At 44.6% G+C, this 13,315-nt stretch overlaps 1 protein-coding gene across 1 annotated transcript in view; it reads right to left on the bottom strand.

Annotated features, from left to right (window-relative positions):
* Positions 1 to 7,011: 7,011 nt before the first annotated feature.
* DCAF7 (DDB1 and CUL4 associated factor 7) overlaps positions 7,012 to 13,315 on the bottom strand; it is a 41,216-nt gene continuing 34,912 nt past the window's right edge. The window contains exon 7 of the mRNA XM_003942433.4: positions 7,012 to 12,194. Coding sequence (XP_003942482.1) covers positions 12,022 to 12,194 — 173 coding nt within the window. The 3' untranslated portion in view covers positions 7,012 to 12,021. The remainder of the gene's footprint in view (positions 12,195 to 13,315) is intronic.

Raw genomic sequence — 13,315 nt, 5'->3', positions numbered from 1 at the left:
AAGTTTTATGTAAATAGCCACAGTGCACTTAAGCCCCTAAATGCAAGAGATGGTTTGGGACAGACTCAAATGAGCCACAGGCCTTTGGGAGAGGGAGAATGATCAGAAGAGCCTTTTGGGGCCAAACTCCCCTCTTCATTTTCTCTCTGCTGTCTCCAAAGAGAAAAACAAATCCATTAGAACAGGCGTCCCCAAACTACTGCCTTCGGGCCACATGTGGCCCCCTGAGGCCATTTATCCGGCCCCCTGCTGCACTTCAGGAAGGGGCACCTCTTTCATTGGTGGTCAGTGAGAGGAGCACAGTATGTGGCGGCCCTCCAACGGTCTGAGAGACAGTGAACTGGCCCCCTGTGTAAAAAGTTTGGGGACGCCTGCATTAGAAGATGGAGAGAAACAAAGTGGCAGCTGCTGAAAAGCTTTGTAGTGACTCCATGCTGGTAAGATTAAGTGGAAAAGGCATGACGTATCAGGTAGAGAAGCAGGACAGTGTGAAGTTCAAACCTGTGCCCTCTGAGGTTAGACTGGGTGGCTTCAAACCCTGGTGTTGCATTTTCTAGTGTATCCGTGGACAAGTTCCTTATTTCCCTGTTTCCGTTTCCTTACCTGTAGAATGGCCTTGTGAGGATTAAATGGGATAATGGATGCAAAGCACAAAGGCATAGCGTTAGGCACGTTGCTCATGTGAAGAGACTACCAGGCAGGCTTTGTGTGAGCAACATGGCTGTTTATTCACCCGCGTGTGGGCAGGCTGAGTCCAAAAAGAGAGTCAGTGGAGTGAGGTGGGATAGGAGTTGGTTTTATAGGTTTATGGTAGGCAGTGGAAAGTTACAGAAGTTACAGTTCAGGGCCGTTTTGCAAGCCAGGGGTAGGGGTGTTGCTAGGGGGATGTCACAGGATGCATGGTCACAAGAGTAGGGGTTATCTATTACAAACAGGTATGGTCATAAGAGTGGAGGTTATCAGCTGCAAGCAGAAGGAATGGTGCAGTAAACATAGTTACAGGGGTGCGGGTCTTGAGAAAACCTAATGTCTAGGGGGGAAGCTTCGAAAGGCTGAGCAGAAACAATGGTTGAACATTGCAGGGGGAGAGCAATCAGTTGAGGCAGGAGCTAGTTGTTTCACTTCTCTTTGTGGCCATCCAGTTACTTCAGACTTTCTGGCTCCTGGAGACAATCATGAGGTGTATGTGCAGGTCATCAAGGCTATAATGTCCAGGCGTGAACTTGGAGGCCTGACACATAGACTTTATATTTTTCATTACAGAAGAACCCCCATGGGACTGGGTGTGGTGGCTCACTCCTGTAATCCTACGACTTTGGGAGGCTGAGATGGGCAGATCACTTGAGGTCAGGAGTTCAAAACCAAGCTGGCCAATGTGGTGAAAACCAGTCTCTACTAAAAATGCAAAAATTAGCCGGGTGTGGTGGTGCACATAGCCCTTTATACATGCTTGTACCTTAGCACTTATCTTTTTAAAAAATATCAAAATGTTTATATCTGTTTCTAACATAATACTAAATTCTTTGAGAGGAGGACTCTACTTCCTGTGCCCAACACAGTTCACAGTTCTCTTTTTTTTTTTTTTTTGAGATGGACTTTCACTCTTGTTGCCCAGGCTGGAATGCAATGGTGCATTCTCGGCTCACTGCAACCTCTGCCTCCCAGGTTCAAGTGATTCTCCTGCCCCAGCCACCCAAGCAGCTGGGATTACAGGCATGCAGCACCACACCTGGCTAACTTTTATGTTGTTGTTGTTGTTGTTGTTTTATATACCTGGCTAATTTTTTATGTTTTTAGTTGAGATGAGGTTTCTTCATGTTAGTCAGGCTAGTCTTGAACTCCTGACCTCAGATTATCCACCGACCTCGGCCTCCCAAAGTGCTGGGATTGCAGGCATGCGCCACTGTGCCGGGCTACAGTTCTCATTTTAACAAAAAATTAACAGCTTTGACATATTTCACGTATCATACAGATCACCAATTCAAAGTGTACAGTGGGTTGCAGAACATGCAGAGCTGTGCACAATTGATTTTACATTTTCATCATCCCCAAAAGAAGTCCTGTACCCATTAGCAGTCACTCCCTATTTTCCCCCAATTCCCGCAGGCCTAGCCAATCACCGACTTATTTCTGTCCCTGTGGGTTTGCCTTTTCTGGACATTTAATGAGTGGACCCATACGCTATGTGGCCTTTTGTAACTGGCTTCTTTCACTTAGCATCATGTTTTCAGGATTCTTGAATGTGGTAGCATGTATCAGTATTTAATTTCTATTACCAAATAATATTCCATTGTATGAATATGCCACGTTTTCTGTATCCATTCATCAGGTGATGGACATGTAGGTTATTTCCACCTTCTATGATGAATAATGAGGCTGTGAACATTCATGTACACATTGCTATGTGGACATATGTTTTCACCTCTTAGTTATATACCTAGGAGTGGAACTGCTGGGTCATGTCATAACTATGTTTAACCTTTTGAGGGATTTCCAGACTGTCTTCTAAAATTATTGCATCATTTTACATTCCCACCAGCAATATATGAGGGTTCAGTTTCTCCATTATCATTGATTCTTTTTTCTGCTTTGTTACCCAGGATGGAGTCCAGTGGTACAATCATAGCTGACTGCAGCAAAAAACTCCTGGACCCAAGCAATCTTCCCATCTCAGCCTTCCAAATAGCTGAGATTACAGGCATGAGCCCCTGGCTAAATTTGTTATTCTTTTTTACTATAGCTATCACCATCCTTGTGGGTGAGAAGTGTTATCTCATTGTGGTTTTGATTGCATTTCCTTAATGACTACTAATGGTAAGCATCTTTTCATGTGTGTATCAGCCATTCATATATAGTATTACTTTTTGCAATTTAAAAATATAGTTTATTCAGGCCGGGCACTGTGGCTTACACCTGTAATCCCAGCACTTTGGGAGGCTGAGGCAGATAGATCACGAGGTCAGGAGATGAAGATCATCCTGGCTAACATGGTGAAACCCCATCTTTATTAAAAATACAAAAAATTAGCCGGGCGTGGTGGCATGCGCCTGTTAGTCCCAGCTACTCAGGAGGCTGAGGCATGAGAATCGGTTGAAACTGGGAGATGTAATTCAAGAAAGAGATGTTTAGAAAACATTTTCAAAAAGAACCTGGGAGGTGGACGTTGCAGTGAGCCGAGATTGCACCACTGCACTTCAGCCTGTGTAACAAAGTGAGACTCTGTCTCAAAAACAAACAAACATATATATAGTTAATAAACTATATAAACTTTTATGAACATTATATATATAATTATAGATAAAATTATATATATATATATATAGTTTATATGTTTACTTTGAGAAGCAAAAATCAAATTAATGGAATTTGTAATCACAAATATGTATAAGAGCTAAAACAAGGTTTGAGACTGCCCTAGTCCAATCAGCCTAAGACCAGCAGGGGCAAACCTATAGTCCCACATAGTAAGGCTTATCAACAAGGGAGACTGCACACCAGAGGAATGGTGAAGTATCTCACCAAAGAAAAAGATGGTTATAGGATTATGGGGAAGGGTAGAGGTTAGGTAAAAAAATTAGAGTTAGGCTCAAAGAAACACAGACCTATGTGAATGGGGGATCAAGGTCAGCTGGACTACAAAGGGGACTCAGGGGACCAGTTTCCCTGGAAAGTACAAAGTCAAGATAAACGTGAAATGTTGTGTTCAGAAACCCCTGCTCTGAAACACTATACCTGGGCTGGAAATCAAGGCTGCTTCTTGATGTCAGAGTGACTCAGCTCCCCCAAGCCATACTGTAAGGCTTCATTCTCACAAATACAATTGCAAACAGCAAACTTTGTCAGCCTATGATTTTAGAGAACAAAGTTTCTCAGTGAATTTTTTTTTTTAAAGTAGTCACTTAGGGAGTTATTATGACACTTTATGTTGCCAAAAAAAGTTGCAGTGTGTGCTTGGTAGAGATATTATATCCTGTCAACTGTGCAGCTGGTTTTATCTGTCTGTGTATCTATGATGAACGGCAGGGCAGATTTTCACTCTCAATCTGATTTAATAGTCACCTTTCAAGATAAATTCATAGTTGACTGAACAATCTCTAGAGGCCTGGTTGTCAATGTTAGATACATTAAGTTCCTCTTCAAAAGTTGAGCTTGTTTAACTTCCTTGTTCTTTGTTCTTAGGGTCAACTTCCTTGTACTGCCCTGCCGCCCATTACCCGCCCTGTAAACAATCTCTTCTGCCAATCCTAATCTGTAGCCCAGGTCTATTCCTTATGTGGAAAGAGTCCCCTTTGCCCTTAGCTCCCTGCTCAGTAACCTCTGTAAACTCTGTGACCATTCTTCTTGCCTTTGCATGCCCAGACATGCCTTGTATTTGTACTTGTGTTATAAACTACCCTCCCCGCCAAAACTCCCCTTCCCACTTCTGTAACCCACACCCCTACTCTATTTGAAATAGCCAATCAGGATCAGCTTAGATTGTGTGGTCTGACTCCAACCAATGGAGGCAAGACACAGAAGCAGGGACTGAGTGCATTAGGTATAAAAACCCCTTCCCTCCTTTGTTCAGCGTGCTCTTGCAGTGGCCAGAAGTGTGAGCAGCACCCTTCTACAGAAATAAATTGCCTTGCTGAGAAATCCTTTGAGTGCTCATTGTTTTTGTGACTCTGAGCTCTTATTTCCAACACTAGGATCACTGAAATCACTTAACAATGAACCTTGGAAGCTAAAGACTGGCTAAAAGTATCATTCCATTAGGTTTGACCATGTATTGTCCAGTACTAACAGCCCTCAATGGATGAGATTACATTAGTTATTACTCTAGATACTTAACCAATTTGCTGGTATGGCTAAGACATAACTATTCACTGCTTCATTTCCTCTTCCAGGATACACAGTAAGACTACATTTCTTGACCTGGAGTTGGCACATAGGGGCAGAAGTGAGTAAGCCACTTCCAGGCCCATCCTGAAAAATGTACTCCATCCCACCCCCTATAAGCAACCTGGAGGTCACTCATTTATTATTTTATCTTGAGATGGAGCCTCACTCTGTCATCCAGGCTGGAGTGCAGTGGTGTTATCTCAGCTCTCTGCAACCTCCACCTCCTGGATTCAAGCTATTCTCCTGCCTCAGCCTCCCAAGTAGCTGGGACAACAGTGTGCGCCACCATGCCTGGCTAATTTTTTATTTTTAAGAGAGACGGGGTTTCACCATGCTGGCCAGGCTCATCTTGAACTCCTGACCTCAAGCAATCCATCCCTCTTGGCCTCCCAAAGTGCTGGGATTAGAGAGGCAAGCCACTGCGCCTAGCCCAGAGGACTTTGTGTAAGCAGTTTCTGATATTTGGGGGTTTGTTGCTGCAGCATAGCCTCGCCTTATTACTGTCTCTCAGTTTTCTCCTTAAAAACCAGAAAGCAGGACTCACATATTTCCTAGAAAATATACACTGTCAGACTACATAGCAGTACAGTTCCAACAGGAGCAGCAGGTACTCATAAATTTAAATTCTCAAGGGCACACACTTCCTTTCAAAGATCCACTGCTGCTGGCTTCATGTCAGCTGACACAATGGCAGGTACTTACCAAATATTGGTTCACTGAACCAGTGTGCCTTTCTCTTTCTTGAAAGTGGCCCAACATGAACAAATAAAAATAAAAATAAATGAGGGGAATATTTCATCCAGGACACACAGCATTTGAATAGCAGTGGGACAGGAACTCCTTCCCCATCCTACCATGTTGGGGCATAGGTTTGGGAAATTAACAGGGACTTGAACATTCCTAGTCAGCTATCAGAACCTGTCCAAACCCAAAAGATCTGGGAGTTCTTTGTTCTCCCTTCACAGCCAATAAATTACTGAATGCTGGTAACTGCACCCCTCTTCGCTTGCGCTCTGTCCTCTCCATCCTTGCTACTGCTACTGCTGCTGCCGCCACCACCGTAGTTCAGGATTTGATTTTCTCTCATGCTGTTATAAGAAGGCAGAGGCACTTTATCATTGCCTATCCTCCCAAGATGCAATTCTGATGATTCCTCTCTGTGTATGTTTTCCAGGCTTATGCATGAGTGTAGTATCGAAAATTTCTGCAAAGCACAAGACTTTTCCTGCTCTAGCTCCTGTATACCTCCCTAGCTATACTTCCCACTATTCACCCCACCTCAACCTGCAATTCTCTGAATATGACCATACTTTCTTGCCTCTACATATTTGCACATGGGTGTTCTCTCTGCCTTAAATGACATTCCCTATTCCCAGAGAACTCTTACTCAGCCTTCAACACCCAGCTTAGGCATCCATCTCAAGTAGCTTTCGCTGACCCTGTCTGGCTCCCACCCAGGCAAAGGTGATCGTCCCTGCCTTGTAGGTGATGCTTAAACACATCCACTATTGCAAAACAATGCAAGTATTTGGATTTTTTGGCTTTGTTTTTTAAAAATTAATTTGGGTGAGAGGGGATAGGGATAAAAGACTACTAGCTGGGTACAGTGCAAACTGCTTGGGTGATGGGTGCACCAAAATCTCAGAAATCACCATTAGAAAACTTTCCATGTAACCAAAAACCACTTGTTCCCCCTAAACTATTGAAATAAATGCAAAAAAAAAAAAAATTGTCTTAGATCTCAGTCTGGCTAAAAATAATTTTTTTAAATAAAAATTACTGACTGAGATAGGGTCTTGCTATGTTGCCAAGGCTGCTCTTGAACTCCTGTCCTCAAGTGATCCACCTCAGCCTCCCCAACACCTCGGCTGGGATCACAGGCCACTGTGCCTGGCCACAAGTATTTATGTGGATATCTCCTCTGATAAACTGCAACCAACTTGAGGGCCATGTCCCCTGGCATAGAGGAGGTGCTCCACTGAATAACAAGTGAATGACCAAACAGGATATAAAAGGTGAAGAGTAGATTGCCTGGCTTTGGCTGGGGCACTGCCATTGTCTATGGAACATGACCACAGTGACAAAATGGGAAGAACTGAATTCATCACAAAAAGAAATTCAGTCAATCTATACATGTTCAAGTTTTATTACAAAGTATGATGGGCAGAAAATATGGTACTTCTTATACAGGAGGCTGAAACAGAATGAAAGGGTGAAAATTAGGTTTAATTTACTTAGGAAACAAGAAATAGAAAGTCGTAGATATAACACTCCACTTTCAGGTGCCTTTGAAGTAGCCTTCAATGGAGATTCCCCATAGTTGTTTCACAGCACAGTGTTAAAATTTTATTACAAGCCCTGTGTACAATCAGTCCTGTGAAAATATTTATAAAAGAAAAATATTACAGTACAGTTCTACAAGGGGCAGCTTCCTTTCCACCTGACCATGGATGCCACAAAACCTATAATATAGAGGGAAAGTTTAAATATATAACAAGAATGGAAGTTCAGACATACTAGGCTAAAGGGCACAGAAATGAATGAGTTAGAGCTTAACATTTCAGAGCAAGAAATCTCCATTTTCTACATAGAAGTTTATACAATCATGCTACAAATTCACTCTGGGTGGGGTGGGGAGGGAAGGTCACTGACAAGAGGGGTCATAAAATACATAGGAACCAAAGCAAGTGATTCAGACTCAACTAAAGCAATTTAAAGCTTCTGCTCAACAATTTTCATAACACATGATTTACCACAATCAACCCAAGGTGAGAACATTTCTTTGAAAATCTTAGTAGATATCACAAGTTCATATTTACTGGGTTGTCCCAAAGGTGGGTGCCTGTAAACTTTCCAGCTGTTACACAGACTGTCAACATCTTTCTTCTCAAGTTCAAACTTTCTTTAGCTTATTTGTTTCTGGTTGGATATACCAGTCCAAGCCTCTTTCAGAAGGCACCTGCATGTCTCTGTATTTTAAAAATGACATCCAGAAAGTAGCCTGAGAGGACCTGGTCCATCTCATGTGGCCACATATTTGACTTTGACCATTAGCAGCAGTGACACCGTGGGAGGGGGAGAGGGTGAAGGTGGGTGAGTGGGCAAGGCTCTGCAACACAAGACACTCTCAGGAGCTGGCCCAGCAGGGCCTGGCCCAGGGTTCACAGTGACTTTGCTCTGCTCTGCTCTCTTCCCTGGGAAAAGTCTGCTTTGAGGCTTCTACTTCAATGCACTCCCCTACCCCAAGCCAAGAATGGACGGGGCTGCCATATTCTCCAAGTGGGAAAGGTAGAGGGACAGTTCTGGGCTGCCCTCCAACATGTGGTAAACCCTGTGGCTCCTACATGTCTTCATGGCCCAGGAATTTAAGGCCCAGGTGGCAGCAGGGAGAAACAGTGGAAAAGCAAGGGGAAGAGAAGAGAGAAAAAGGAGGGAGAAAGTCTGTATACCTGTCATAACCTGTGCTTCTCCTGCTCTGAACAAACCCACAACCAAGAGCCACGGTCTGGAACAATCATGGGACCTCCAATGCCTGCAGGTTTTTTACCACCAAACATCACCTATGGCTGCTCTGAGCTGTCAACTTGTTCTCACAGTTACCTAGTGTCATGGATACCCAATTTATGGCCCAGGAAAGCTGACCCAGGTTAAGGGCAGTCTCATTCCACAGTCATGCAATGGACAGTGTGAATGTTTCCCTACCCCAGACCTCCGCTGACCTCTAATATTTCCTCCTTTGATTTAAAGAAAACACTTTGATTTTCTCCTGCATCCTGTATCACCTCCTAAAATTTTGGCCCTAACTGTCATCAAAACCTTGTAGGGGCCGGGCATGGTGGCTCAGGCCTATAATCCCATCACTTTAGGAGGCTGAGGCAGGTGGATCATGAGGTCAGGAGATTGAGACCATCCTGGCTAACATGGTGAAACCCCGTGTCTACTAAAAAATACAAAAAATTAGCCGGGCGTAGTGGCACACGCCTGTAGTCCCAGCTACTCAGGAGGCTGAGGCAGGAGAATCACTTGAATCTGGGAGGCGGAGGTTGCAGTGGGCCAAACTGCACCACTGCATTCCAGCCTGCGTGACAGTTAGACTATCTCAAAAAACAAAACAAAACAAAAAAACCTTATAGGATTCTGAATTTTGTTTCTTCCTGAATCTTAGCCAGTTCTCTGAGAGCCAATCCTGGATTTATAAGAAATTTTTGCCCAGTTATTAAATATCTTCCCCCTTCAAGTACTAACCTTGCAGGCTAGTTCCTTCTCTGGAAGAAGAGAGTTCCAATGCTCCTGAGTGTAAAAAATTCAGGTCCTTAATGACGTGGACCCATTCTCCAGTAATTTATTTAGCACCTCCACCCTTCCTCAGAGCAGATAAGGACAATACAGACAGCTGTGCTTCAGGCTGCCAAGAGCAAAAGGACCATCACCAGCTGGGCCACAGCCTGGAGATGTGGGCTTCCTGGTAAAGTCCTAGTAGCTGCTCCTCCAGGAGTCAGGGATAGCAGATTCAGTCTCCTGCCCAGTCTCACTGGCTGTCAATTTGGGAACCTCAACAAATTACATAGAGTTGTTTTTGCAACTGTAACAGATCTGTGCTTTCTGGAGCATGGCTGGCTTACAGGCTTTCTAAATCCCTAGACTGTAGAAATCCTCTCCTCAGTCATGGGTTATCGGGTTGGTGGAGTAAAGGGAGGGTAAGAGACCTGGGATTGAGAAGACCAGCAACTCATCAACTGTGAGTATGTGTGTGCTTGCTTAGGGAGGTGGAGTCTCCCCTGGGTCCCCCATGGGATTCAGGGTAAGACTGCAATGCAGAACCTGAGGAAGGAAGACAGGGACTGGGTGTCCACAGGCGAGGGAAACCTCAAAAGTTGTTGGTTTCCAGAGTAAATAGCTATCTTAGGCCAATATAGTCTAATTGTTGTGTGTGTATTTTTTTTTTTTTAAGTTGTTGTTTCTGAGTTCCAGCTGACAAATTTCACCATAAAGACCAGGCTTGGTTCAGATCAGCAAAGGAATCTTAAAACTCAGTGGACGTAAGCCCTGCCCAGCAGACCAGCCTCTTCTACACTGACTTCCATTTCAGACCCTTCTCCATAGGAAGGAACTGATGGCCTCCTAAACAAGCAGCCATCAGCTTGGCCTTGCTACCCTTGAGAGAAGGACCCAGTAACTGTTATCAAACACACTGAAAAGCAGAGGAGAGTTCTGACCAAGAACTGCTCGCTTTACATCTCCGAGCAATGCAGTGCAAATCCAGTAGCAGATGCAGGAGAGTCAACCGCAAGCACATGGCCAGTCAGAGTCCTAAAATCAGAACAACGAAGTAAAAGGGTAGAAGAGGAAATACTCTGACTCAAAAGGAGCCTTCTTCTTTGGGACAGGTCCCTGTGTGGTAAAGCAAAGAGCTGGACTTTCAGCAAACAATGACATCTCCTTCTGAAAAGGTAGACTTAACCAACAAAGCTTAAGGGCCCAGAAGAACAAAGTTCACTGTTTTACTTCTCAACCAGGTGAGAGCCAAAGAGGACAAAACCATCGTCCTCAGGCCTGCTACTTTGCTAATCTCAGATGAGCAATTCAGAGGGACTTAAAAACCTTCAGTTACCGAGTAGAGCACAAGGAGCCAGGCAACTTTCCCCCCAGAGCACACCCCAAACTCTGCCTGCCCCAAGGACTCATCCAACAGTGGCATCACACACAGGCCCCCTCCATGGAACTCACTCATGTAACGGAAGACACCTGTGGCCTGCAAGTCAACAGACAACCGCAGGTTACAAGTCCAATACGGCTCAGAACCTAAACCGGCGGAGAGAGGGGTTGACAGGTATGGGTAGAGCTCTTAACTGGCTGACCCTGGGGGCAATAATTCCTTTTCTTTCTTTTTTTCTCCTTAGCATTACTCACCACAGTATAACTCTTTTTTGCTATCTATCCACTTGACAGCCCGGGATTGCCACAGCCAATCAGTCCATCTCTCATGTGAGGTCTTGTTCAGGGTCGGAAATACAGACTGGATGCCTCTTGGGAAACTCTCTCACCTCCGAGCACTCAATCCAAAGAGCACCCTATATAATATATGGCCAGGCACAGTATACTCAACCAACAGAAACATCAAAGTTCAACTCAGAGAAGTTCAACTCATTCTTGCCTATCATTAAAAAGACACTAAGTGGAATGGCCTGGGGCTTATATTTGGAGAAAAAACAGACTCTGAAAGTATGTACTGGAAATATGCTTGACTTTTTCAGCTTCCTGAAAGGATTCCCCTCAAGTCAGGTACCCTGAGAGCCTGTCTCTCTCAGCTCTACCATGCTCCCAGTGGGAACCGATGGGACTGGACAGTGGTGCTTCAGGGTAAACAGAGGTTTCCTGTGTCTGTTTAGAAGCCCAGAATGCCCTTGAGAAGAGCCAGGCTAAGAAAGGTGTGAGGAGTCAGTGGACTTCAGAGCACCAAGGTGGTTTGGCCTCCCGGTCAGGTATGTACTACTCAGGCAGTGACTCAAGAAGGCAAACTGCTCATGGGGCCGTGGGCCCAGTACCAGCTCCAGGCACTGAGGGAAGAGAAGAAGGTGCAAAGAGGAAGGACTCTAAGACAAATAAATGAACCAGGAAGAGTAAAATTCTTTTCATAAAAAAATTAGCCTGATAAATATACAAAGTTGAAATTTGTTAAACACACTGATACTAGGAGAAAAGACAGATTGGTATTTGTTCCCACATAAGTGCTAACACGAACACGGACATGGACGAGACATGGGTTGCTGCCTTGGGCAGCAAACAGACAGAGACACCTGGGCAGAGGAATAGACACAGCCAGTACGTGAACTGCTCCTCAACACAACGCCTGACAAACAAATATACACACAATTTTAATTGAGGAACCAAATGAGAAGAGGAAAGAAGAGAAAATCTTAAAACTCAGCCCTGGGCTGAGGAGGTGCCACACAGCACTGAGTCTGCCACCGAGGGCGATGGGTGACTGGCCAGGAACTCCTAGAGCAGCTTCTGGTAACAGTGGGTGCAAAGCAACGAAAGACATACTGGCCACTGGAAACATGTTTCTTCTTACTTTGGGGGTGGGGCAGAGGCAGGAAACACACAAGCCCCTGCCTCGCGCGCACAGCGCCACCAACATTACACTCTGAGTATCTCCAGGCAGTTGTTGTAGCAGATGGCAATCCAGTCGGGCTGAGTTGATGCCCACTGCACATTGTTGATCTCTCCTTCGGCTGTGTAGGCCAGGATAGGGTCCTCAATGGCTCGGGGCATTTGCTGGATGTCCCAGATGAGAGCCTGGTGGTCATCCGCTAAAGACAAAGAAAGCCAGCAAGCAAGGTCACAATTGAGGCAACGGGGATGATGATCCCTGCATTTCAGGAGCAAGTCACAGTTTACAAACCACTTGTTCACCAGAACTCCGTGATGGAGGTTCTATTTTAAACCCCCATTTTATCGATGAAGAAACCAAGATTCAGAAATGTTAAGGCACTTGTCCCAAATCACACAGCTGTGCAGCCAGTGAGTAGCAGAGCCAGAACTCAAATCTAGGCCTTGACTCCATCTTGCAGGTGTCCCCAGGCTCTATCCACTGCACTAATGAGTCCTTCTCATCTGGGTCAGGTATGAGGAGTGGACAAGGGGATACAAAACGTGTCATTTGCAGCCACTTAAAATACTGGAGTGGTTATAAGATCCTTCTCTGATCATTCAATATAATGAGGGTTTCTTCCCATTTATGCTTCAATGAGGTGTTACATAGAAAGAAAACTGATCAAGTAGTGTTGATATGTGCTGTTAAAAAATTCTTTCCTGGCCAGGCGTGGTGACTCACACCTGTAATCCCAGGACTTTGGGAGGCTGAGGCCGGTGGACCACTTGGGGCCAGGAGTTTGAGACCAGCCTGGCCAACATGGTGAAACCCCATCTCTACTTAAAAAAAAAATACAAATAAGCCGGGCATGGTGGCGCACACTTATAATCCCAGTTACTCAGGTGGCTGAGAATCACTTAAACTCAGGAGGCAGAGGTTGTAGTGAGCCAAGATCATGCCATTGCACTCTAGCCTGGGCGACAGAGTGAGACTCCATCTCAAAAAATAAAATAAAATAAATAAATAAATCCAAGAAAATAGCTATGGGAAACACCAGAAAGAAGACAATCACCTTAAATATATAAAAGCACGTGAAAAATGACTAGAAAGAAATATCTCAAAATGAGAATGGTGACAATACTAAGATGGCAAGGTTAGCAGTTATGTTTACTTTTCTCTAGTTCTAGGTAATCTGTAATGTGCTCATATTACTTTTTGTTTGTTTGAGATGGAGTCTTGTTCTGTCACCCCGGCTGGAGTGCAATGGTGTGATCTCGGCTCACTGTAACCAATGCCTCCTGGGTTCAAGTGATTCTTCTGCCTCAGCCTCCTAAGTAG

The sequence above is a fragment of the Saimiri boliviensis genome, chromosome 17 (assembly GCF_048565385.1).
Source record: "Saimiri boliviensis isolate mSaiBol1 chromosome 17, mSaiBol1.pri, whole genome shotgun sequence".
Taxonomy (NCBI): domain Eukaryota; kingdom Metazoa; phylum Chordata; class Mammalia; order Primates; family Cebidae; genus Saimiri; species Saimiri boliviensis.
The sequence above is the reverse complement of the archived record's forward strand: the minus strand, read 5'-3'. Positions and strand labels throughout refer to the sequence as shown.